Source organism: Scyliorhinus canicula, chromosome 17, assembly GCF_902713615.1.
Source record: "Scyliorhinus canicula chromosome 17, sScyCan1.1, whole genome shotgun sequence".
In the NCBI taxonomy this organism is placed as follows: Eukaryota; Metazoa; Chordata; class Chondrichthyes; order Carcharhiniformes; family Scyliorhinidae; genus Scyliorhinus; species Scyliorhinus canicula.
In genome coordinates this window covers 124207652-124233018 of record NC_052162.1, presented here as the reverse complement: position 1 = coordinate 124233018, position 25367 = coordinate 124207652, and the positions used below count along the sequence as shown (strand labels likewise).

General features: G+C 50.5%; 2 protein-coding genes across 4 annotated transcripts in view; both read left to right on the top strand.

The window, feature by feature from the left end:
• The first annotated feature begins 226 nt into the window (after window positions 1-226).
• LOC119951593 (zinc finger protein 271-like) overlaps window positions 227-25367 on the top strand; it is a 73542-nt gene continuing 48401 nt past the window's right edge. The window contains exons 1-2 of the mRNA XM_038774777.1: window positions 227-692; window positions 1747-2825. Coding sequence (XP_038630705.1) covers window positions 2073-2825 — 753 coding nt within the window. The 5' untranslated portion in view covers window positions 227-692; window positions 1747-2072. The remainder of the gene's footprint in view (window positions 693-1746; window positions 2826-25367) is intronic.
• Window positions 18230-22189, top strand: LOC119951245 (gastrula zinc finger protein XlCGF49.1-like). Of its 3 annotated transcripts, XR_005457550.1 has the most exons (3): window positions 18230-18280; window positions 21083-21908; window positions 21941-22189. XR_005457550.1 is itself a non-coding variant. In XM_038774300.1 (2 exons), exon 2 carries the CDS (start codon window positions 21187-21189, stop codon window positions 21856-21858), a length of 672 nt encoding a protein of 223 aa, XP_038630228.1. In that variant the 5' UTR covers window positions 18230-18280; window positions 21083-21186; the 3' UTR covers window positions 21859-22189. The 3 variants fall into 3 exon arrangements, 2 of the variants coding, with proteins under 2 accessions (XP_038630228.1, XP_038630229.1); XM_038774300.1 differs by having other exon boundaries at window positions 21083-22189; XM_038774301.1 differs by lacking the exon at window positions 18230-18280 and adding an exon at window positions 18281-18327 and having other exon boundaries at window positions 21083-22189.

The following is a 25367-nucleotide window of genomic DNA, read 5'->3' as shown; positions in this document are numbered from 1 at the left end:
GGCCTCCAGCGGGTGTTTCTGGTAGGGGCGGGTCTGGAGGACTGATATCCGTGGTCCTCCAACCAATCAGAGGGAATGAGGGGCAGGGCCTAAACTGGTTGTTTGTTCCCTTCCCCCATCAGGAGCAATCGGACGGCGGGGCGGGGTTGGAGGACTACAACAGGCGGCTGGTCCTCCAGCCAATCAGAGTGAATGAGGGGCGTGGCGTATTGTCTGTGTTTCTTCCCGGTCGCCATCCTCCATTCGCTCAACCAAGATGGCGATCGTTAACCTGGACCTGTTACCGGGTGGGAGAAGCCCCGCAGCTGCGAACCAGGGCACAGCCAATTATGAAGTTGTTTTTGCGAATCCACAAACTGTTTCCAAAGCCTCCTACCCACCTCGCCACTGTTTCTCGGTTTGTGAGGGACGAACAGGCCCAATGTGCATGTTCCAAACCGGCATCTCGACATCATGTTCCAAACAATTCGACAACAGCGCTTGCGCACTGGTGTCCCACCCCGGAAACAGTGATGCGCATGTCCAAGGGAGATGGGAAGCTGCGCATGTGCAGGTATGAGCCCACCCCCTGATCTTTCTGCTCAGCTCTTGACCAATGGGAAAGTGGTCCTCCAGCCAATCAGAGCGCGGATGTTGTGTGAATGCGGATTTTGCGTCACAGAAACTGAAGCTTCTTCCTGTCTCCAACATCTGTGAGTAAAACATTTTCTTTTCTCCTCCTTTCCATTTGTTTTCTTATTCTGACCTTCAATTGCTGACTTGCAGCAACTGAATGGAATGGAAGTGAATCTAGGGAGGGTGTTGACTCTGGAAAGGTTGGCCCAGGTCTCTGTCTCGCAGTCTCTTAAAGACATCGACATCCTTTGCTCCCTCATCTTGACATTTATTTGTTGGGCTAAAAGGATAGTCTCTTTGCTAATATTCAATGAAAGGGCTGGTTTCCCCAGGAGATAGAATGAAATAGAACCATTGAATTCCTACAGTGCAGAAGGAGGCTATTTGGCCCATCGAGTCTGCACCGACTCAATGAAAGAGCACCCTACCTGGATCTACTCCCCCGCCCTATCCCCCTAAACCCAGAACCTTACCTAGGGGATAGTAAATTAATATTGGAGGGAGATATGTCCAGTGTTGTAATATGGTACAAATTAGATATTTATTAATTATTTCTAGTCTTGTAATATAGTACTGTAGCTGCGTTATCTATTTCCAGTTATAGAGTAATTGAAGCACAGAAGGAGTCCATTGCACACCTCGAGTTGATGCCAACTCTGTCAAGCAATTCTGTCAGTCTCGAATGGGTCCCATTCTCCAACGTTGTATCGCCCATCCAATTTAATTGGGAAATTATTGATCGTCTTTGCTTGGCTCCCCTCATAGGCAGCAACTTCAAAGTTGTGATCAATGACAATCTCCTGTATCACAACCAGCTGAAACAATTCTATACATTAATCATTTTAGTCCAGTAATGTAGACATATATCTAGTTGGCAGCCTGCACAAAGATTTTCGGGTCTCTGTGTCCAGGACAGGAAGCAGTGAGCAAGGATCTGTCAATCAGCCTGAATCAGTACCTTCAGGAGAATTGGGAGGGTGAATATTAGGTACAGCAGAGTGGGAATGGAGGGAGAGTGTGTGGGAAGGTGATTTATGAGAGAGAAAAGAATCTTCAGCAGAAACTAGAATTGTCTATTCTAAATTTCTATCCTGTACTGACAGTGATGAATATTGTAAACTCCTTTTACAGGATATTAGAAGAGGATTTCCAAACACAAATATCACCTCACGATCTGACAGTGTTACTCAAATCATCGGGAACGGAATATAATTGGCCTTTGAACCTAGAAAGAAGAATATTTATCGGTTCTGTCTGTCCCAAAAGATTTGTGTCTTTGGAAACCCACAGGAACCCAAGTGAGAGTGTTCCAGAGCACTGACTGTGGAAAGAGCTTTAACCAGTTACCATAGCCTGAAAAAACACCGCACCATTCATAGTTGAAAGAGACCACACCCATGTTTTGTTTGAGACTTCAACTGATTGTCTAACCTGGAGAGAAATCAGGGCACCCGAACATGGAGAAACAGTGGAAATGTGGGGATTGTGGGAAGGGATTCAGATCCCCATCAGTGCTGGAAATTCATCGACACAGTCACACTGGTGAGAGGCCGTTCGTCTGCTCCAGATGTGGAAAGGGATTTAAATCCCTATCTAACCTGGAAACGCATCAACGTGTTCATACCGGGGAGAGGCCATTCACCTGCTCCACATGTGGGAAGGGATTCAATACATCGTCCAATCTGCAGACACATCAGCGAGTTCACACTGGGGAGAGGCCATTCATCTGCTCTCAGTGTGGGCAAGGATTCAGTGTTTCATTCACCCTGCGGAAACACCAGCGAGTTCACACGGGGGAGAGGCCATTCACCTGTTCAGAGTGTGGGAAGGGATTCACTCAGTCATCCAGCCTGCTGAGACACCAACGACTTCACACTGGAGAGAGACCGTTCGTCTGTTCTCAGTGTGGGAAGGGATTCGCTGATTCATCTAACCTGCTTACACACCAGCGATTTCACACTGGGGAAAGGCCATTCACCTGCTCTGACTGTGGGAAGAGTTTCACTCGGGTATCCGACCTGCGCGTACACCAGCGAAACCACACCGGGGAGAAGCCTTTTAGCTGCTCTGAATGTGGGAAGCAATTCCTTGATTCATCCCACTTGCTGAGACACCAGCGAGTTCACACTGGGGAGAGACCATTCACCTGCTCTGTGTGTGGGAATGCATTCACTCAGTTATCCCACCTGCTGTCACACCAGCGAGTTCACAAGTGATTACAGGGGTTGGATTCTGCTGTTCCTGCTGCTGTTAATCACATCCAGGACTGCGACTTGTTCATTCTGATAGTTGGCGACAGGTCGAAAATGTTGGCTGCATGATTTAGTTAACATCCCCTTGAGAGAGCAGATGGGTCCTCTGCTTGACAACGCACTCATTTTTTTAAAAATATAATTTTTATTAGAATTTTTTACAGAAAATATAAAACATAACGACAAACAATGAAATGCAACAAAATAACCCATAATAACTGTGACACCCCCAGACCGTATCGGCGCATGTATCACATCTCCCCACCCCCCCAACCCTAATGAACAACAAAAGAACTTTAAAAATATTAAAATTAAATAAACAAACATAGTCATTGTCGGCCCCCCCCCCTTTTCCCTCTCCGGGTTGCTGCTGCTGCTGTCCCCGTACCCTATCGTTGAGCCAGAAAGTCGAGAAAAGGCTGCCACTGCCTAAAGAACCCTTGTACCGACCCTCTCAGGGCGAATTTGACCTTCTCTAGCTTAATGAAACCCGCCATGTCATTGATCCAGGTCTCCACGCTTGGGGGCCTCGCATCCTTCCATTGTAGCAAGATCCTTCGCCGGGCTACTAGGGACGCAAAGGCCAGCACACCGGCCTCTTTCGCCTCCTGCACTCCCGGCTCCACCCCAACCCCAAAAATCGTGAGTCCCCATCCTGGCTTGACCCTGGATCCCACCACCCTCGACACCGTCCTCGCCACCCCCTTCCAGAACTCCTCCAGTGCCGGGCATGCCCAGAACATATGGGCATGGTTCGCTGGACTCCCCGAGCACCTGACACACCTGTCCTCACCCCCAAAGAACCTACTCATCCTCGTCTCAGTCATGTGGGCCCGGTGCAGCACCTTGAATTGGATGAGGCAAAGCCGCGCACACGAGGAGGAAGAATTAACCCTCTCCAGGGCATCAGCCCATGTCCCGTCTTCGATCTGTTCCCCCAGTTCCCCCTCCCACTTCGTTTTCAGCTCCTCTACTGACGCCTCCTGCATAACCTTGTAGATATCAGATATCTTCCCCTCTCCGACCCAGACCCCCGAAAGCACCCTGTCGCTCACCCCCCTCGCGGGAAGCGAAGGGAATCCCTCCACCTGCCGCCTAGCAAATGCCTTTACCTGCAGATACCTGAACATGTTCCCCGGGGGGAGCCCAAATTTCTCCTCCAACTCCCCCAGGCTCGCAAACCTCCCATCAATAAACAGGTCCCTCAGCTGTCTGATGCCCGCTCTGTGCCAACCCTGAAATCCCCCATCAATGTTCCCCGGGACGAACCTATGGTTCCCCCTTAACGGAGCCTCCATCGAGCCCCCCACTTCTCCCCTATGTCGCCTCCACTGCCCCCAAATCTTGAGGGTAGCCGCCACCACCGGACTCGTGGTATACCTCGTAGGAGGGAACGGCCACGGCGCCGTTACCAGGGCCCCCAGGCTTGTATCGCCACAGGACGCCCTCTCCATCCGTTTCCATGCTGCCCCCTCCCCCTCCATTACCCACTTGCGCACCATCGACACATTGGCCGCCCAATAATACCCCGAGAGATTGGGTAACGCCAGCCCCCCACCATCTCTACCCCGCTCCAAGAAGACCCTCTTCACCCTCGGGGTCCCATGCGCCCAAACAAAGCTCATGATGCTGCTAGTCACCCTTCTAAAAAAGGCCCTAGGGATAAAGATGGGCAAACACTGAAAAAGGAACAAGAACCTCGGGAGAACCGTCATTTTGACGGACTGCACTCTACCCGCCAACGATAGCGGCACCATGTCCCACCTTTTAAATTCCTCTTCCATCTGCTCCACCAGCCTGGTAAAATTAAGCTTATGGAGAGTCCCCCAACTCCTGGCCACCTGCACCCCCAGGTATCTGAAACTCTTCACTGCCCTCTTAAATGGGAGTCTCCCGATTCCCTCCTCCTGATCACCCGGGTGTACTACAAATACCTCACTCTTGCCTAAATTTAACTTATAGCCCGAGAAGCCTCCAAATTCCGCTAACAGCTCCATCACCCCCGGCATTCCCCCTTCTGGATCCGCCACATACAACAGCAGGTCGTCCGCATACAGCGATACACGATGTTCCTCCCCACCCCGCACCAGACCCCTCCATCTCCCTGACTCCCTCAACGCCATAGCCAAAGGTTCAATCGCCAGTGCAAAGAGCAAGGGGGACAGGGGGCACCCCTGCCTGGTCCCACGGTAGAGCCTAAAGTACTCCGATCTCCTTCCATTTGTAACTACACTCGCCATCGGAGCCGCGTAGAGCAGCCTCACCCATTTGATGAATCCCTCCCCGAATCCGAACCGCTCCAGCACCTCCCACAGGTACCCCCACTCAACTCTATCAAATGCTTTCTCCGTATCCAGCGCCACCACTATCTCAGCCTCCCCCTCCACTGCCGGCATCATAATAACATTTAGTAGTCTCCGCACATTCGTGTTGAGCTGCCGTCCCTTGACAAATCCTGTCTGATCTTCATGTATCACCCCTGGCACACAGTCCTCTATCCTGGTGGCCAGGATCTTCGCCAGCAACTTAGCGTCAACATTGAGGAGCGAGATAGGCCTGTATGATCCACACTGCAAGGGGTCCTTATCCCGCTTCAGGATCAGAGAGATCAGTGCCCGCGACATCGTCGGGGGCAAAGCCCCCCCCTCCCATGCCTCATTGAAGGCTCGCACCAACAGGGGGCCCACCAGATCCGCATACTTTTTATAAAATTCCACCGGGAACCCGTCCGGCCCCGGCGCCTTACCTGACTGCATTTGCCCGATCCCCCTGACTAGCTCCTCCAACTCTATCGGCGCCCCCAGCCCCTCTACCAGCTCCTCTTGAACCCTTGGGAAGCATAGCCTGTTCATGAAGCTCTCCATCCCCCCTCTCCCCATCGGAGGTTCTGACCGGTACAGTTCCTCGTAGAAGTCCCTAAAGACCCCATTTACTTCTGTCCCCTTCTGCATTACATTCCCACCCCTATCCGTCACTCCACCAATTTCCCTAGCCGCATCCCGCCTGCGGAGCTGATGCGCCAACATCCTGCTCGCCTTCTCCCCATACTCATATACCGCGCCCTGCGACCTCCTCCACTGTGTCTCTGCCTTTCTGGTGGTCAACAAGTCAAATTTGGCCTGCAAACTACGCCGTTCCCCCAGCAACCCCTCCTCCGGTGCCTCCGCGTATCTCCTGTCCACATCCAGGAGCTCCCCCACCAGTCTCTCCCTCTCCTTCCTCTCCCTCCTTTCCCTATGGGTCCATATGGAGATCAGCTCCCCCCGGATCACTGCTTTCAGAGCCTCCCAGACCATCCCCACCCGGACCTCCCCCGTGTCGTTGGTATCAAGATACCCCTCAATACTTCCCCGGACCCTCCTACACACCTCCTCAGCCAGCAGCCCCACATCCAGGCGCCAGAGCGGGCGCTGGTCCCGCGCCTCCCCCATCTCCAGATCAACCCAGTGCGGAGCATGGTCTGAAATTGCTATGGCCGAATACTCTGCATCCTGCACCTTCGGGATCAATCCCCTGCTCAGGATGAAAAAATCTATTCGGGAATAGACCCTATGGACATGGGAGAAAAAGGAATACTCCCGCGCTCTCGGCCTCCCAAACCTCCAGGGATCCACCCCTCCCATCTGGTCCATAAACCCCCTCAGTACTTTGGCCGCCGCCGGTCTCCTACCCGTCCTTGAACTGGACCGGTCCAGTGGGGGATCCAGCACTGTGTTAAAGTCTCCCCCCATGATCAGACCCCCTGCCTCTAGGTCCGGAATGCGGCCCAACAAGCGCCTCATGAAGCCGGCATCATCCCAATTCGGGGCATATACATTAACCAGCACCACCTTCTCTCCCTGCAGCCTACCCTTCACCATAATATATCTGCCCTCTTTGTCTGACACCACCTCAGCCGCCTCGAACGCCACCCTCTTCCCCACCAGAATCGCCACCCCCCGGTTCTTCGCGTCCAATCCTGAGTGAAAAACCTGCCCCACCCACCCCTTCCTCAGACGAACCTGGTCCGCCACCTTCAAGTGGGTCTCCTGGAGCATAGCCACGTCCGCCTTCAGCCCCTTCAGATGAGCAATTACCCTAGTTCTCTTAACCGGCCCATTCAGCCCCCTCACGTTCCAGGTAATCAGACGGATCAGAGGGCAACCTGCCCCTCTCCCCCGCCGGCTAGCCATAGCTTATCGACTGCTCGCCCCAGGCCAGCTCGCCCCGCCTGACCCGTTCCCCATGGCAATAACGCCTCTCCTCTACCCCCCCAGGCCCATGCCAGCTCCTTCCTGGCCATTCCAGCAGCAACCCGGTATCCCCCCCCCCCCCACCCCCCCAGGCTAGGACCCCTCCTAGCCGCGACGCACCCTCCATGGTACTTCCGTGAGTCAGCTGACTTCTGCTGACCCGGTTGCTCCTGCCAAAACCCATCTCCTCCCGGCATGGGGGTCATCCCCCTCTTGCCACACCTCCTTGGCCCCGCTTCAGCGCGGGAAAGAAAACCAGTAGAGGCCACGCCCCCACCTCCAGCTCCGCCCCCCCTGCCCCGCAGCGCGGACAACCAGAGGAAAGCCCGCGCTTTCACACTGCCACACCCCACCCTTCTGACGCAGCTCCTCAAAATCCAGTTTCACCCCAACCCCCAGCCCTGTACCGAAGAGAACATATAAAGCACATGCCCCCAACGTTCCCCACTTACCCCACACCCATACCCAACAGACAAACCCACCCGGAAACAGAGCAAAAAGAAAACCAGCATAAAAAAAACACGTGTCAAAATTGAAGAACAGCAACAGCAAAAACAGCAACGGCCATAGTGTGTCCCCAGACCCTAGTTCGAGTCCAGCTTCTCTGCCTGTACAAAGGCCCACACCTCCTCCGGGGACTCGAAGTAGTGGTGCCGGTCCTTATATGTCACCCACAGACGCGCAGGCTGCAGCATTCCAAATCTGACCTGTTTGGCATGCAGCACCGCCCTCGTCCGGTTGAACCCGGCCCGCCGCTTTGCCACCTCCGCACTCCAGTCTTGGTAGATTCGCACCACCGAATTCTCCCACTTGCTGCTCCTCTCTTTCTTGGCCCAGCGCAGCACACACTCCCGGTCACTAAATCGATGGAACCGCACCAGCACCGCCCTCGGGGGTTCATTTGCCTTGGGCCTCCTGGCCAGCACTCTGTGAGCTTCCTCCAGCTCCAGGGGCAAATGGAAGGACCCCGCTCCCATCAACGAGCTCAACATCGTGGTCACGTACGACGGGAGATCCGACCCTTCCAGCCCCTCCGCCAGGCCCAGGATCCTCAAATTCTTTCGCCTCGTGCGAACGTCCAGCTCCTCCAAGCAGTCTTGCCACTTTTTATGAAGTGCCTCGTGCAACTCCACTTTCCCTGCGAGGACCACGGCCTCCTCCTCCCTCTCAGCGGCCTGCTGCTGCAATTCCCGAATAGACGCCTCCTGGGCCGCCTGGGTCCCAAGCAGCTTGTTGGTAGTCACATTCAGGGAGTCCAGCAACTCAGCCTTCAGCTCCGCAAAACAGCGCAGAAGAGAGGCCTGCTGCTCCTGCGCCCACTTCCACCAGTCCTTGAGTGTTCCGCCGGCCGCCATTTTGTCCTGCTTCCTCCGCTTTTCTTGGGGAGCTGCTGCAGCTTTTTCCTTTGCCCCACTCTGGGTGAGCACCATAAATTATGGGGAATGCGCCTCTAGACACCTTCCCCCACCGGGATTCGTTGAGACAGCACTGTTTGAGGCCCTCAAATCGGCCCAAAAGTCCTTAAGTAGCGGGAGCTGCGGTGCCGCACCTACAAAGCCGATTTTCTGACCGCTCCACTCCTAGTCCAGGCCATCCACCGGTGGAGAATCTGAGAAGGAGTGTTCCCACACGGGGAAAAGCCCAAACAGCACCACTGCGAGCCCTTAAAAGAGCCCCAAAGTCCGAAAATAGTGGGAGCCACTGAACGTGCGGCTTAGCTCCGCATCACCGCTACCGGAAGTCCGTCTCCGCTTCTTTAATGGCCTTGGTGAGATCTTTTCACAGTTCTTCCCTCTGCTGCTGGAATTCAGCTTTCATAAAGGCCCTCAGGTCAGCTTGAGACCTATAAACTGGCCCTTCCCCCGCTAGCATGCTTGCTTTTGTTTGTTGCTGTTCAGACAAATCCTGCACTTTTTCTAAGGGTCTGATAACCAAGAAACATCCTATTCCTGGTGGAAAATACTCCTTGAACCTTCCCCCACGCCTTTTCATCGAAATTCCAACCCGTGCTGCCCAAAAAAGAGCTCTTTTCTGCAATCTTAGGCAGGAGCTGCCTCTGTGTGCACACTCACTCCATAATGCACACCCGGAAGTCCCGACAACGCACTCATAAGAAGGGACCTCTGACAGTGCAGCACGCACTCTGTGCGGGACCTCTGACAGTGCAGCACGCACTCTGTGCGGGACCTCTGACAGTGCAGCCCTCCCTCAGTGCGGGACCTCTGACAGTGCAGCACTCCATCAGTGCGGGACCTCTGACAGTGCAGCGCTCCCTCAGTGCGGGACCTCTGACAGTGCAGCACTCCCTCGGTGCGGCACCTCTGACAGTGCAGCGCTCCCTCAGTGCGGCACCTCTGACAGTGCAGCACTCCCTCAGTGCGGCACCTCTGACAGTGCTGCACTTTCTCAGTGCGGGACCTCTGACAGTGCAGCGCTCCCTCAGTGCGGCACCTCTGACAGTGCCGCGCTCCCTCAGTGCGGCACCTCTGACAGTGCAGCGCTCCATCAGTGCGGCACCTCTGACAGTGCAGCGCTCCATCAGTGCGGCACCTCTGACAGTGCAGCGCTCCCTCAGTGCGGCACCTCTGACAGTGCAGCGCTCCCTCAGTGCGGCACCTCTGACAGTGCAGCACGCACTCTGTGACGGACCTCTGACAGTGCAGCACATTCTCAGTGCGGGACCTCTGACAGTGCAGCGCTCCCTCAGTGCGGCACCTCTGACAGTGCCGCGCTCCCTCAGTGCGGCACCTCTGACAGTGCAGCACTCCCTCAGTGCGGGACCTCTGACAGTGCAGCACTCCCTCAGTGCGGGACCTCTGACAGTGCAGCACTCCCTCAGTGCGGGACCTCTGACAGTGCAGCACGCACTCTGTGCGGGACCTCTGACAGTGCAGCGCTCCCTCAGTGCGGCACCTCTGACAGTGCAGCGCTCCCTCAGTGCGGCACCTCTGACAGTGCAGCACTCCCTCAGTGCGGCACCTCTGACAGTGCAGCACTCCCTCAGTGCGGCACCTCTGACAGTGCAGCACTCCCTCAGTGCGGGACCTCTGACAGTGCAGCACTCCCTCAGTGCGGCACCTCTGACAGTGCAGAGCTCCCTCAGTGCGGCACCTCTGACAGTGCAGCACTCCCTCAGTGCGGGACCTCTGACAGTGCAGCACTCCCTCAGTGCGGGACCTCTGACAGTGCAGCACTCCCTCAGTGCGGGACCTCTGACAGTGCAGCACTCCCTCAGTGCGGGACCCCCAGCCTAAATCTAATGATAAAAACCCCAGTATAAATAAGATGTATGTGACTGACAAATGTGATGTGTTCTAAGATTGCTATATTGTACAACTGTTTTTAATTTTGATTAAAATGGAGGGGTTAAGGGGAAGTCACGTGACCTTCTCTGAAATTTGTTGCTATCAAACCTGGGGTGGCTTGATTTGTTCATGATTAAAGGGAGCCTTAGTTTATTTGACTGGGAAGACAATGTAGACAGGCGGAAAGGCTACTGTGCTGAAATTGGTTCGACTTTTGGTTTCCAATGTCCCAGGAAATTGTTGAGAATGTTAGAATTTGAAAATGGTGGGTGGCACAGTGGTTAGCATTGCTGCCTCACAGCGCCGATGTCCCAGGTTCGATCCCGGCTCTGGGTCACTGTCCGTGTGGAGTTTGCACATTCTCCCCGTGTTTGCGTGGGTTTTGCCCCCACAATCCAAAGATGTGCAGAGTAGGTGGATTTGCCACGCTAAATTGCCCCTTAATTGGAAAAAATGAATTGGGGACTCCAAGTTTATTAAAAAAATAAATTTGAAAATGGCTTTAAATGTATATTTCATTTCAAGATAGAATGAAGGTTGGAGTCTGAATGATATCTAATCAGCATGTCTACCTGAATGTAAGGCCCACCTATAAGAACCTAAGAACTCTGAGCAGGAGTAGGCCATCTGGCCCCTCGAGCCAATAAGCCATTCAGTAAGACCATGGCTGATCTTTTTGTGGACTCAGGCTCCACCTACCCACCCGCTCACCGAAACCTTTTATTTCTTTACTGTTCAAAATTCTATCTACCTTTGCCTTAAAAAACATTTAACAAGGTAGCCTCAACTGCTTCACTGGACAGGGAATCCCACAGCTTCCCAACTCTTTGGGTGAAGAAGTTCCTCCTCAACTCAGTCCTAAATCTGCTCCCCCTTATTTTGAGGCTATTCCCCCTAGTTCTAGTTTCACCTGTGGAAACAACCTCCCTGCTTCTATCCTATCTATTCCCTTTATAATTTTATATGTTTCCATAAGATTCCCCCTCATTCTTCTAAATTCCGGAGTATAGTCCCAGTCCAATTAGCCTCTCCTCATAAACTAATCCTCTCAACTCCGGAATCAAGCTGGTGAATTTCCTCTGCACATCCTCCTTCAAGAAGACCACCATCATACCGGTACCAAAGAAGAACCAGGCAACGTGCCTCAATGACTACTGTCTGGTGGTCCTGACTTCAGTAGTAATGAAGTCCTTCGAGAGGCTGATCATGAAGCACATCACCTCCAAACTCCCGGAACGCCTTGATCCACTTCAATTCGCATACCGCTGCAACCGGTCCACATCAGATGCCATTTCCCTGACCCTACACTCATCGCTAGAGCATCTCGAAAACAAGGACTCCTATATCAGACTCCTATTTATTGACTACAGCTCTGCCTTCAACACCATAATCCCAACCAAGCTCATATCAAAGCTCCAAAACCTAGGACTTGGCTCTCCACTCTGCAACTGGACCCTAGATTTTCTGACCAACAGACCACAATCAGTAAGAATGAACACCAACACCTCCTCCTCAATACCAGGGCCCTGCAAGACTGCGTACTTAGCCCCCTACTCTACTCTCTCTACACATGGCATGGCAAAACTTGGTTCCAACTCCTTCTACATGACGATATGACCATAGTGGGCCGGATCTCGAATAACGACGAGTCAGAATGCAGAGGGAAATAGAGAACCTAGTGGAGTGGTGTAACGACAACAATCTCTCCCTCAATGCCGGCAAAACTAAAGAACATAGAACAGTACAGCACAGAACAGGCCCTTCATGTTGTGCCGCGCAATGATCACCCTACTCAAACCCACGTATCCATCCTATACCCGTAACCCAACAACCCCCCCCCCCCCCTACTTTTTAGGACACTACGAGCAATTTAGCATGGCCAATCCACCTAACATGCACAACTTTGGACTGTGGGAGGAAACCGGAGCGCCCGGAGGAAACCCACGTACACACGGGGAGGATGTGCAGACTCCACACAGACAGTGACCCAGCCAGGAATCGAACCTGGGACCCTGGAGCTGTGAAGCATTTATGCTAACCACCATGCTACGGTGCTGCCCCATTGCTGGTCATTGACTTCAGGAAGCAAAGTAATGTACACACCCCTGTCAGCATCAACTGGGCCGAGGTGGAGATGATTAGCAGTTTCAAATTCCATGGGGTGCACATCTTCAAAAATCTGTGCTGGTCCACTCACATCGACACAATCACCAAGAAAGCATAACAGCGCCTATATTTCCTCAGGAAACTAAGGAAATTCGGCATGTCCACATTAACCCTTACCAACCTTTACAGATGCACCATAAAAAGCATCCTATTGGGCTGCATCACAGCCTGGTATGGCAACTGCTCGGCCCAGGACCGCAAGGAACTTCAGAGAGTCATGAATACCGCCCAGTCCATCACACAAACCTGCCTCCCATCCATGGACTCCATCTACACCTCCCGCTGTCTGGGGAAAGCGGGAAGCATAATCAAGGATCCCCCCCACCCGGCTTACTCACTTTTCCAACTTCTTCCATCGGGCAGGAGATACAGAAGTCTGTGTACACGCACGAACAGACTCAAGAACAGCTTCTTCCCCACCATCACCAGACTCCTAAATGACCCTCTTACTGACTGACATTAACACTACACCCTGTATGCTTCATCCGATGCCAGTGCTTATTTATGTAGTTACATTGTATATCTGCGTTGCCCTATTATGTATTTTCTTTTATTCCCATTTCTTCCCATGTACTTAATGATCTGCTGAGCTGCCCGCAGAAAAATACTTTTCACTGTACCTCAGTACACGTGACAATAAACAAATCCAAACCAATCCAGTGCCAGCCCATCCTTTCTCAAATAAGGAGACCAAAACTGTACACAGTACTCCAGGTGTGGCCTCACCAGCACCCTCTACAGCTGCAAAATAACCTCCTGCTTTTAAACTCCTTCCTTCTGTGAAGGACAAAATTCCATTTGCCTTCTTAATTACTTGCTGCACCTAGAAACCAACTTTTTGCGATTCATTCATGAGGACACCCAGGTCCCTCTGCCCAGCAGCATGCTGCAATATTTTACCATTTAAATCATAGTCCATTTTGCTGTTATTCCTTCCCAACTGGACGACCTCACATTTATCAACATTGTACTCCATCTGCCCACTCATTTAAACTATCTCACTCCCTCTGTAGACTTTCAGTGTCCTCTGCACACTTCACTCTATCAGGTGTCATCTGAAAACTTTAACACATTACAATTGGTTCCCAAATCCAGATCATCTTTGTAAATTGTGAACAATTGCAGACCCAACACTGATCCCTGAGCTACACCACTACCCACTGGTCGCCAACCAGAAAAACACCTATTTATCCCCACTCTCTGCATTCTGTTAATTGACCAATCCTCTAGCCATGCTAATACATTACCCACAATGCAACGCTCCTTTATTTTATGCAGCAGCCTTTTTTGCAGCATCTTAGGCTATTGAGTTGGATGATCAGCCTTGATCGTGAAAAATGGCGGAGCCAAAAGGCCTCCTCCTACTCCTATCTCCAAATATCCATGTACCTTGTTGAATGCCTTCTGGAAATCCAGATACCTCACATCCACTGGTTCCCCATTGTCCACCGCACTTGTAATGCTCTCAAAGAATTCCACTAAATTAGTCAAGCATGACCTGCCTTTCATGAACCCATGCTGCACCTGCCCAATGGGACAATTTCTATCCAGATGCCTCGCTATTCCTTCATTAATGACAGATTCCAGCATTTTCCCCTCTATAGCGGTTAAACTAACTGGCCTAGAGTTACCTGCCTTTTATCTACCTCCTTTTTTAAAAAGTGGCATCACATTTGCTGTTTTCCAATCTGCCGAAACCATCCCAGAGACCAGCAGATTTTGGTAAATTACCACAAGCCCATTTGCTATTTCCCCCGCCACCTTTTTTAGTACCCTGGGATGCATTATATCAGGGCCAGGAAACTTTTCTACCTTTAGTCCCATTAGCTTGCCCAACACTACTTCTTTCGTGATAATGATCATTTCTAGGTCCTCACCTGCCATTGCCTCCTTGCCATCAATTATTGTCGTGTTATTTGTGTTTTCCATTGTACCTGTTCAATGCCTCAGCCATTTCCTCATTACCCATTATTAAATCCCCCTTCTCATCCTCTAAGAGACCAATGTTTACCTCAGCTACTCTTTTTTTTATTTTATATATTTGCAGAAATTTTGCTATCTTTTTATATTCAGGGCTAGTTTACTCTCCTAATCTATCTTACTTTTCTTTATAGCTTTTTTTGTGGATTTCTGTTGACCTTTAAAGATTTCCCAATCCTCTAGTTTCCCACTAACCTTTACCACTTTGTATGCCTTTTCTTTCAATTTGATACCCTCCTTTATTTCCTTAAATATCCATGGCTGATTTTCCTTTTTCCTCCAGTCCTTCCTCTTCACTGGTATATATTTTTTCTGAGCGCTGTGACAAATATCTTTGAAAGTTTTCCATGGTCCCTCAATTGTCCCACCACAAAGTCTACCCTAGCCAATGCCTCCCTCATCCAATTGTAGGCTCCTTTGTTTAAGCATAAAAAACTGGTTTTGACTTTACCTTCTCACACTCCATCTGTATTTTAAATTCAACCATGCTATGATCGCTCCTTCCGAGAGTATCCCTAACTATGAGGTCATTAATTATTCCTGTCTCATTACACAGGACCAAATCTACGATAGCTTGCTCCCTCTTAGGTTCCATTAAATACTGTTTGAGAAAACTATCGTGGATACAGTCTATGAACTCCTCCTCAAGGCTGCCATGACCAACTGGTTTGACCAATCGAAATGTCGATTAAAATCTACCATGATAATTGCCATCCCATTTTTACATGCATTGTTTATTTCTTTGTTTATTACCTGCCCCACTGTGATGTTGTGATTTGGTGGCCTATAGACTATGCCCATCAATGACCTTTTCTCCTTACTATGAGCGGCATGGTGGCACAGTGGTTAGCACAATTGCTTCATAGAGCCAGGATAGCACGGAAGCACAAGTGGATAGCACTGTGGCTTCACAGCGCCAGGGTCCCAGGTTCAATTCCCCGCTGGGTCACTGTCTGTGTGGAGTCTGCATGTTTGCCCTGTGTCTGCATGGGTTTCCCCCGGGTACTCTGGTTTCCTCCCACAGTCCAAATACGTGCAGGTTAGGTGGATTGGTCATGGTAAATTATCCTTAGTGACCAAAAAGGTTAGGAGGGGTTATTGGGTTACGGGGATAGGGTGTAAGTGAATGCTTAAGTGGGTCGGTGCAGACTCGATGGGCCGAATGGCCTCCTTCTGCACTGTATGTTCTATGTCCCAGGTTCAATTTCCGCTTGGGTCACTGTCTGTGTGGAGTCTGCACGTTCTCCCTGTGTCTGGGTGCGTTTCCTCCGGGTGCTCCGGTTTCCTCCCACAAGTCTCAAAAGACATGCTGTTAGGTGAATTGGACTTTCTGAATTCTCCCTCTGTGTACCTGTTCACCTTTTTCTCGATATCATCTCTCACTACCCCCCTGATGCCATCTTTACATATCAGAGCGACACCACCTCCCTTACCTTCCTGTCTGTCCTTCCGAACAGTCTGATTCCCCTGGATATTTAACTCCCAGTCGTGAGCATCTTGCAACCGTGTCTCTGTAATGGCCACTAAATCAGATTAATTTGCAATGATTTGTGCCGTCAACTCATTTATCTTGTTTTGAATGCTGTGAGCATTCAGGTAAAGTGCCTTTATGCTATTTAAAATCTCTTATTTTTGAATCCTATACCTCCATTAATAACATCTGAGTTCTTCCCTTTATCTTTTGTCATAACTTTCGATGCATTTGAACCCACCTTCACCATGTGCTAAACTGCTGCTTTGCTTTCCATTAATCATTTAGTTCCCATTCTCTTCCCCCCCCCCCCCCCCCCCCCCCACTTGCTAGTTTAAAGTCCTGTGATCTCCCTGTTTATCCTTTCCACGAGGACACTGGTCCTAGATCGGTTCAGGCAGAGACTGTCCTAACGGTACAGATCCCTCCTGTTCCAATACTGATGCCAGTGCCCCATGAAATGAAACCCCTCTTTCCCTCACCCCCTTAGCCACGTGTTTACTTCCCTAATTTTATCAGCCCTATGCCAATTCGTGCATGGCTCGGGTAGTGATGCAGTGTTTATGACCCTTGAGGACTTATTTTTAAATTTAGTTCTGAGTGCCTGATAATCCCCCAACAGGTCCTCTCTCCTAGTCTTGCCTATGTCGTTTGTCCCAATGTGGACCACAACAACTGGATTCTTCCCCTCCCACTCCAATGTCCTTTCAAGCTGGTTAGAGATATCCCCCACCCTGGCACCGGGCAGGCTACATACCCTGTGGGACTCTCAATCCTGCTTTCAAAGGCTGCTATCTATCCCCCTAATTATAGAATTCCCTACAACTACCACTTGTCTTTATGCTACTCCCACTTGAATGGTTTGTAACTCCATAATTAATCTATTCTATCACTCCCTTTACTTGGCCCTTTATTATAATATCACTATGGTATGTGTGGTTTGAAGAATTATTGAATTAAACTCGACCAAGTACTTTGTGTGCTTTAGTAACTAGATGGGTGGCATGGTGGTACAGTGGTTACCACTGCTGCCCCACGGCGCTGAAGACCCCGGTTCGATCCCGACCCCAGGTCACTGTCTGTGTGGAGTTTGCACATTCTCCCCGTGTCTGCGTGGGTTTCATCCCCACAACCCAAAGATGTGAATGTTGGGTGGATTGGCCACGCTAAATTGCCCCTTAATTGGACAAAATTAATCGGGTACTCTAAATTTAAAAAAAAACTAACCAGTGAACCCTTGATTACTGCTTAATACACAGGGGTGAGTGTGTCTGAGAAGTATCCAATTGAAAAAACATTTCCATAATTTTCATTGCTGCAGCGGAGATACATTGTTTTGACAGTGACAGCTAGGTGGTGGAATTAATTGGATCGATCTTCCGTAGACCTGGCACAGACATGATAGGCCAAGTAACTTCCATCTATGCTGCCTTATTCTACAATACAGTGAATTATTTTTATTCTGTCACAGGGTGTGGGAATCTCTGGCCAGGCCAGTATTTTTATTGTCAATCCCTAATTGCCCTTGAGAAGATGATGTCAAGCTACCTTCTTGAATCACTGTCTCTGTGGTGAAGGTACAAGTACAGATTGTTACGGAGGGAGTTCCAGGATTTTGACCCAGCCACAGGGAAGGAAATTGGTGTGTAGCTTGGAGTGAAATTGTAAGTCCAATGTGTTTCCTGCCCTTGTCCTTCTACCTGAGGAAGGAGCAGTGCTCCGAAAACTAGTGATTTGAAACAAACCTGTATAACCTGGTGCTGTAAGACTTCTTACTGTGCTCACGCCAGTCCAACACTGGCATCTCCACATCTTGTCCTTCTGGTAGTGGAGGTGGTGACTTTGGGAGGTGCTTTGAAAAAATATTCAGTAGCAAGGAATAAGGAGAGGAACCAGTGATTCTGATATTGAATGTAGTGAAACCCATTACTTTACGGTGGAGGGGAGCCGGCAGAAACCTTTAAATGCTCAATTCACTCTCTTCGGAAAGCAGCCATTTAAATCACATTGCTAAATAGAAGATAGTAGATCATCCATTCACACGAATTTGTGCTCATCTTATTGAATTATTTCAATTAGATAACATAAATTATTTTCTACTCCTGATTGGGAGTTATTACCCAGCATCCGCAGCGTTTGTGAATATGCCCTGTTCAGTCCACAGGAGCCCTGTGCGCAGGCGCAGTCCGAGGCTTTATGACATGCGCGGTGTCACTTTGCTCGGGACCCTACGGATGCAGTAGGTGGATTTTTCGGCAGGTGAGAGTTGGTGAGGCGGAGGGAGGAATGGAGCCGGAGTCCGGATGGGGAGGAAGCGGAGGCTTTATGAAACAGTCGCTCAGGCTGCAAGGCCCGGAAGGAGTTTGCAGATCCCGTACTTTCTGCTCCAGGGCTTTGTCCCCGGGAACAGGCCCGAGTTAGCGGCCGCCATCTTATTTCAGCGGGCAGCGATGCGCAAGCGCAGACTCTGCGGGCAGAGTGGGCGGGGTTTCACGGTGCCAGTGACCCGGATGATGGAAACACTGGAGAACTTCCCACTGCCCAGATTGGCCTTTCACTTCCTTTATTGGTTGGCCTTTGGCTTCCCTGATTGGTTGGCCAGAAGGTTCAAATTAAAGAAAAATACTGCAGATGCTGGTAATAGGACATAGAACATACAGTGCAGAAGGAGGACATTCGGCCTATCGAGTCTACATCGACCCACTTAAACCCTCACTTCCACCCTATCTCCATAACCCAATAACCCCATCTAACCTTTATTGGTCATCGCCAATCCGTCTAACCTGAACGTCTTTGGACCGTGGGAGGAAACCGGAGCACCCGGAGGAAACCCACGCAGACACGGGGAGAATGTGCAGACTCTGCACAGACAGTGACCCAGCGGGGAAATCGACCTGAGACCCTGGCGCTGTGAAGCCACAGGGCTATCCAATTGTGCTACCATGCTGCCCTAATGTGAAATAAAAACATAAAATGCTGGATAAACTCAGCGGGGCTGGAATCATCTGTGGAGAGAAACAGTTAATGTTTTGGATCTAAATAATAGCCACAGGGAATGGGGAACAAAGATTGGTGAAAGTAGATTGTGAGAGCGCAGGGGCAGTTGGAGGGAGTGGGGGAGGACGTCTGAAGAGAGGAAGCTCTGAGTGAGAAGGGGAGGGAGTTTGAAGGGCTTCTGAGTGAGTGGGGGAGGAAGTTTGATGAGAGACTTCTGACTGTGCAAGGGTAGTTAGGGTTAGGGAGGTAAGCTTCAGGTGAGGGGAGCGGGACAGAGGTTTTGTGTTTATATGTTGGGGACCAGCATGGAGTGTCTGGGAACAGCATGAGGTCCGATGGAGCTGAGTGCACACTGTTGGTGGTAGAATAGGCAGAGTGTAAGTCAAATATTTATATCTGGAATGTTGCAAGAATATATTTTTGTTTTTGGACAACTCTTTGGCCTCCTCCACCATGTAAATGGTGTCCACTAGGCACCCCTAAAACCCACGTGGCTCCAGTTTCCATAATCCTTCCACAGTCCAGTCTCAAGAGATTTTTCCCATTTCCCCTGTCAATGGTTTTGTCATTAAGACCTCCCACCATCTACCCCTCCTCGCAAAGCAATGGCAGGCATTCAAGCAGTAAAGAAGGCAAATGGTATGTTGGTCTTCATAGCGAGAGGATTCGAGTGCAGGAATAGAGATGTTTTACTGCAATTGTACAGGGCTTTGGTGAGGCCACACTTGGAGTATTGTGTGCAGTTTTGGTGTCCTTATCTGAGGAAGAATGTTCTTGTTATGGAGGAAGTGCAGCGAAGGTTTACCAGGCTGATTCCTGGGATGGCGGGATTGTCATATGAGGAGAGACTAAATCGGTTAGGATTATATTAATTGGAGTTTAGAAGAGTGAGAGGGATTCTCATAGAAACTAACAGGATTAGACAGGATAGATTCAGAATGTTCCCGATGGTGGGGGAGACCGAACCAGAGGTTTTCGTTTGAGGATAAGGAGTAAACCTTTTAGGACGGAGATGAAGAGAAAGTTCTTCACCCAGAGAGTGGTGAATCTGTGGAATTCGCTACCACAGAAAATAATTGAGGCCAAAACATTATTCAATTTTGAGAAGGAATTGGACAAGCCTCTTGGGGCTTAAGGGATCAGGGATATGAGGAGGAAGGTGGGATCAGGGTATTGAACTTGATGATCAGCCATGATCATAATGAAGGGTGGAGCAGGCTGGAAGGGCCGAATGCCCTCTTCCTGCTTCTATGTTCCTCCATTGGAGTTGGTCACTCCTGGTGCTGGGTAAACAGGTATTAGTGTGAATACGCACACAAGCAGCAGAGTTTGCTATGACCTTATGTGGAGTTGAATCTGAGAGGCTGGCAAGGGGAACATTAGAGTAGTTGAGGTTTGAGGTGACAAAGGAATGAATGAATTTCAGCAGCTGATGGGATGAGGCAGCAGCAAATCTGGACAATGTTACTGAGGTGGGAATAGACAGTCTTAGTGCTGTGTGGTCAGAAACTCAATTTGGGATTAAATTTGACAACCAGATTATGGACAGACTGGTTCAGCCTCAGAGTTGCAATAGAGAGAATAGCTGGGGAGTGGGGTTTGTAGCAGAAACTGAAGACGATCGCTTTCCTCTTCCCAATATTTAAATGGAGGACATTTCTGCTTATCCATTACTGAGTCAGATAATTCGGGATGTTTTCTGACTTGGAGGGACACTTGGAGATGATTGCATTCACATAACCTCCAGGTGAAGGGTTTTGGACGTAACATGAAACTCTTGTTGAGTTTAAGATATATAAAATCTGCTCCCTCAAGTCTTCCCCCTCCCTCCTCCCTCTCCCCCAGAGTCTTGTGCCAGCCCAGACCAGGTGGCAGCTTCCCTTCCCTGAGGACATTAGTGAACCAGTTCTGGTTTTGCAATAATCCAGCAGTTTCCGTGGTCACTTTTCCGAGTGCCGGCCCCACAAATGACCAGATTCATTCAGCTCAATTTCACAACCGGCCTTTCTGTTTTTGTGGATTCTCTCTCACTCCCTTTTTTTCTGTTTTAAATCAATTTCATAGGGTGTTCGAAGGGGAGGATTTGCAGTTCGGAAACTTGAACCTCACATCAGGATCTGACGGAGTCGCCCAATTCACCATTAGGTCAGTACCATCGGATTTTGAACATGGAAGGAAAAAGCACCGTTAACAATGGGGAGAAACCGTACACTTGCTCTGAGTGTGGACAAGGCTACAGACGATTTTCTGGCCTGTTGCAACACAAGCACATTCACATTGGAGAGAGACCATATAAATGTGGAGACTGTGGGAAGATATTCAGATACCCATCTGAACTGCAAGCTCATCGGCGCAATCATGCTGGGGAGAGGCAGTTCAACTGTCCCGTGTGTGGGAAGGGATTCACTCAGTCATCCACTCTGGTGACACATCAGCGAATTCACACCGGGGAGAGGCCATTTATCTGCTCTGAGTGTGGAAAGCGATTCACTCATTCATACAACCTGCTGAACCACCAGAGAGTTCACAGCGGGGAGAGGCCGTTCCTCTGCTCTGACTGTGGGATGGGATTCACTCATTCATCCAACCTGCTGACACACCAGCGAGTTCACACTGGGGAGAAGCCGTTCACCTGCTCCGAGTGTGCGAAAAGATTCACTCGTTTATCCAACCTGCGGAAACACCAACGCAGTCACACTGCGGAGAAGCCTTTCACGTGCTCCGAGTGTGGGGAAGGATTCACTCATTTATCTAAACTGCGGAAACACCAGCGCAGTCACACTGAAAACCTGTTTAAACGCTCACCTCCAGGGAGTGCTGTAGAGGTTCAGGAGAACTGATATCCCATCAACGTGTTCACACCGACAAGCGACCGTTCAGGTGCTCTCATACGGGACTGGGTTCAGGCGATCATCTCAACTCACTATACACCAGTTGCTGATGCTGGAGAGAGGCTGTTCACCTGCTCAGTGTGTGGGAAGGGATTGATTGTTTGTCCAGCCTGTTAATACATCAGCGAGTTCACATGTAATTACTGTGATTGGATTCTGCAGTGGATAACATCCAGGATGCAATTGTGTTCATTGGGTCTGTTTCTGCTGATGCTAATATACTCCTGCTCAATTAGGGGTTAATATTTTGGATAAATAAATCAGCTTTATGTTAAACATAGTGTGACATATCTTTTTAGTGTCTCCAACATAAGTTTGAAGTGCTGTCCCTCTCCTGTCTCCTCCATCTTCACCTCCAGGTGTGAGGAGCTCGTGGAGCTTCTTTGTCGCTGAGACAATCGATCAGCTGCCTCCCTCCCTTCCACCAACCCACCGGCTCAAACTGTCCCGAAACTTCATCCTTCTCTGAACCTTGATTCCCATCTTTCATTTTTCTCCTCGCTCTCCTCTTGCCCTCTGAGCTCACCTTGTCCACGAGACCCACCCCCTGCTCCCTTGACCCTATCCTCACTAAGTTACTGAGCAGACACGTTCCCCATTTGAGCTGATTGTTTTTACTGTTCCCTCACTTCCTGTCTCAATCTGCAAACTGCTAACATCACCCTCTCCATAAAGAACCAGCCCTTGATCCCATCCTCTGTGCAAACTACCTCCCCATCTTCATACTCCCTTTCCTCTCCAAAATCATTAAATGTCTTGGAAATTGGTGTCCAACAAAAAACACGCATTAAGCAAAAACAGTAAAAGTTTCCAGAAACTTATTAAAAGAAAAAGAGCCACTGGATTGCGCAAGTAAGACAGAGCATTCACTAAGTCACCCGACCTGCTGATACACCAGCGGGTTCACACTGAGGCGAAACCATTTACTTGCTGAGTGTGGGAAGAGATTCACGACTGCAATCCAATTGATGAGACACCAGCGAGTTCACACCAAGGAGAGGCCATTCACCTGCACTGAGTGTGGGAAGGGATTTGCTCATTTACCCAACCTGCTGAGACACGATGTCACCCACACCAATGAGAGACCCTTTAAATGCTCTGACTGTGGGAGCAGCTTCAAAAGCTCTTCGGTACTGATGGAACATCAGCGCACTCACACCAGGAAGTAGCCCTGTGGGAAGGGTTTGTAGGAAGGGATTCACTCGGTCATCCGATCTATTGAAACACCAGCGAATTATGAGGATACGGGGTAAACCACTGAGGACTGAGATTAGGAGAAAGTTCTTCACGCCAGTGAATTCACAAGTGATGACAGGGGTTGGATTCTGCTGTTATGTTCATTCTGACACTTGGTGAAGTGGGAGGGTCGGAGGGTTTCTTTCTGCTGGACTGGCCGGTCTTACGACTTTGCTTCCAGTGGGCTGATGCTCTTTGAGACTGGGAGAATTAGGTAACCAAAGGTAGTTTTAAGGGATTTATTTTTGTATGGATAAACATTAATAGTTTTCGGCAGATGCTTTGTGCCTTGAAGGGAGCTGTAGTTAGATGTTAAAGGCTGTCTGTGTGGGGGTTAGCTTCATCCTGAGATACTATTGTGTTTAGATAGCTCCACATAAAGGAAATATAATTGTTTCACAACTAGAGAGGCCCTGTAAAGTAGCAAACAGCTTTCTTTTGTTCTTTAGTTTATAGCTGAAAGCTAGCAGCAGTTGCAGGCAGTTGGAATCAGGTCACGGAGCAGGGAACAGCTCCCAACTCTGCTCGAAGCTGGAGAGAGAAAGCAACTCTCTCAGCTTTGCTGTAAGAAAAGCTGTACAGTGGAGTAATCTGCAGGAAAGAAGATTCGGAGGCAACTCGGGGATAGCTGGGTCTGAAAACCTGGAAAGAGAACAGGATTCTGTTCAGGGACACCAGACAAAGCTGAGAAGGAATACAAGGCAAACGGCTTCTGGTTGCGGTGATGCGGAGCTAAGCCGCACGTTCAGTGGCTCCCGCTTGTTTCGGTCTTTTGGGCTCTTTTAAGGGCCCGTAGCAGCACTGGCTGGACTTTTCCCGGTGGGGGGACACATTTGCTGCGATCATCTGCTGGTGGATGGACTAGGAGCGGGGCAGTCAAAAAATCGGCTTTGGAGCAGAGAAAGGTGCGAGGCAGGAAAAACAAGATGGCGGCAGGCGGGGAACTGGTAGCATGGCAGCAGTGGGCGCAGGAGCTGCTTCAACGCTGTTTTAGAGAGCTGAAAGCTGAGCTCCTGGAACCGCTTAAGGCCTCATTGGACAAGCTTATGGCGGCTCAGGGCGCAGAGATCCGCAAGTTACGGCAAAAGGCCTCGGAGAACGAGGATGAAATTCTAGGCTTGGCAGTGAAGGTGGAGCCGCACGAGGAGCTTCACAAGAAATGGCAAGCGAGGATGGAGGAGATGAAGAACCGCTCCCGCCGGAAGAACTTGCGGATCCTGGGCCTCCCGGAGGGACTGGAAGGTTCGGACTTGGGGGCCTATGTGGCCGTGATGTTGAACTCGTTAATGGGCGCGGGGTCGTTCCAGGGACCCTTGGAGCTGGAGGGTGCCCATCGAGTGCTGCTGAGGAACCCAGGCCGAACGAGCTGCCTAGGGCGGTGCTGGTCCGTTTTCACCGCTTCGTTGACCGTGGGTGTGTGCTGAGCTGGGCGAAGAAGGAGAGGAGCAGCAAGTGGGAGAATGCAGAGATCAGGATCTATCAGGACTGGAGCGCGGAGGTGGCGAAGAGAAGGGCTGGTTTTAATCGTACGAAGGCAGTGCTTCACAAGAAGGCTGTGAAGTTCGGCTTGCTGCAGCCGGCACGCCTCTGGGTCACTTAGAAAGATCGCCCGCTCTACTTTGACTCCCCGGAGGGCGCCTGGGCCTTCGTCCAGGCAGAGAAGCTGGACTCGAACTGAGGACTGGGGGGGCTGGGGACTGATGTACACTGTCCGGAGGCATTGTCCTCCCTGGTATCCTTTTTTCCTGTTTGCTGTTTTTGTTGGTTCCTTTTTGCTTTTTCGCTTTTTGGGGCTCTTTAATTATTTATTTTGGTGGGTTTTTTTTTGTTTTTCACTGGTGGAGGGCTGGGGAGCTGTATCGCGGGCCCGTTGGGTCACTCGCCCTTTTTGTTCCTGTGTGTTGGGCCGTGGGTGCGTACCGGGTTGCTGCTGGAAGGGCCGAAGGGGAACTGTTGGTGATGGGGGGGGGTCTGCCACCGTGGGGATCGGGCCGGGGGATTTCTGCGGGCACGTGGTGAGCCGAGGAAGAGCTATGGCTGACCAGCGCAGAGGGAGGGGGAAGACCCCCCCCCGCGATTCGGCTGGTCACATGGAACGTGAGGGGGCTGAATGGACCGGTGAAGCGATCCCGGGTGTTGGCGGACTTGAAGGGGCTGGAGGCGGACGTGGCTATGCTTCAGGAGACGTACCTTAAGGTGGCCGATCAGGTGAGGCTGAGAAA

What these genes read in the sequence shown, in the direction of transcription:
- LOC119951245 (XM_038774300.1), top strand. Translation starts at nt 21,187, where the DNA reads ATGGAAGGAAAAAGCACCGTTAACAATGGGGAGAAACCGTACACTTGC.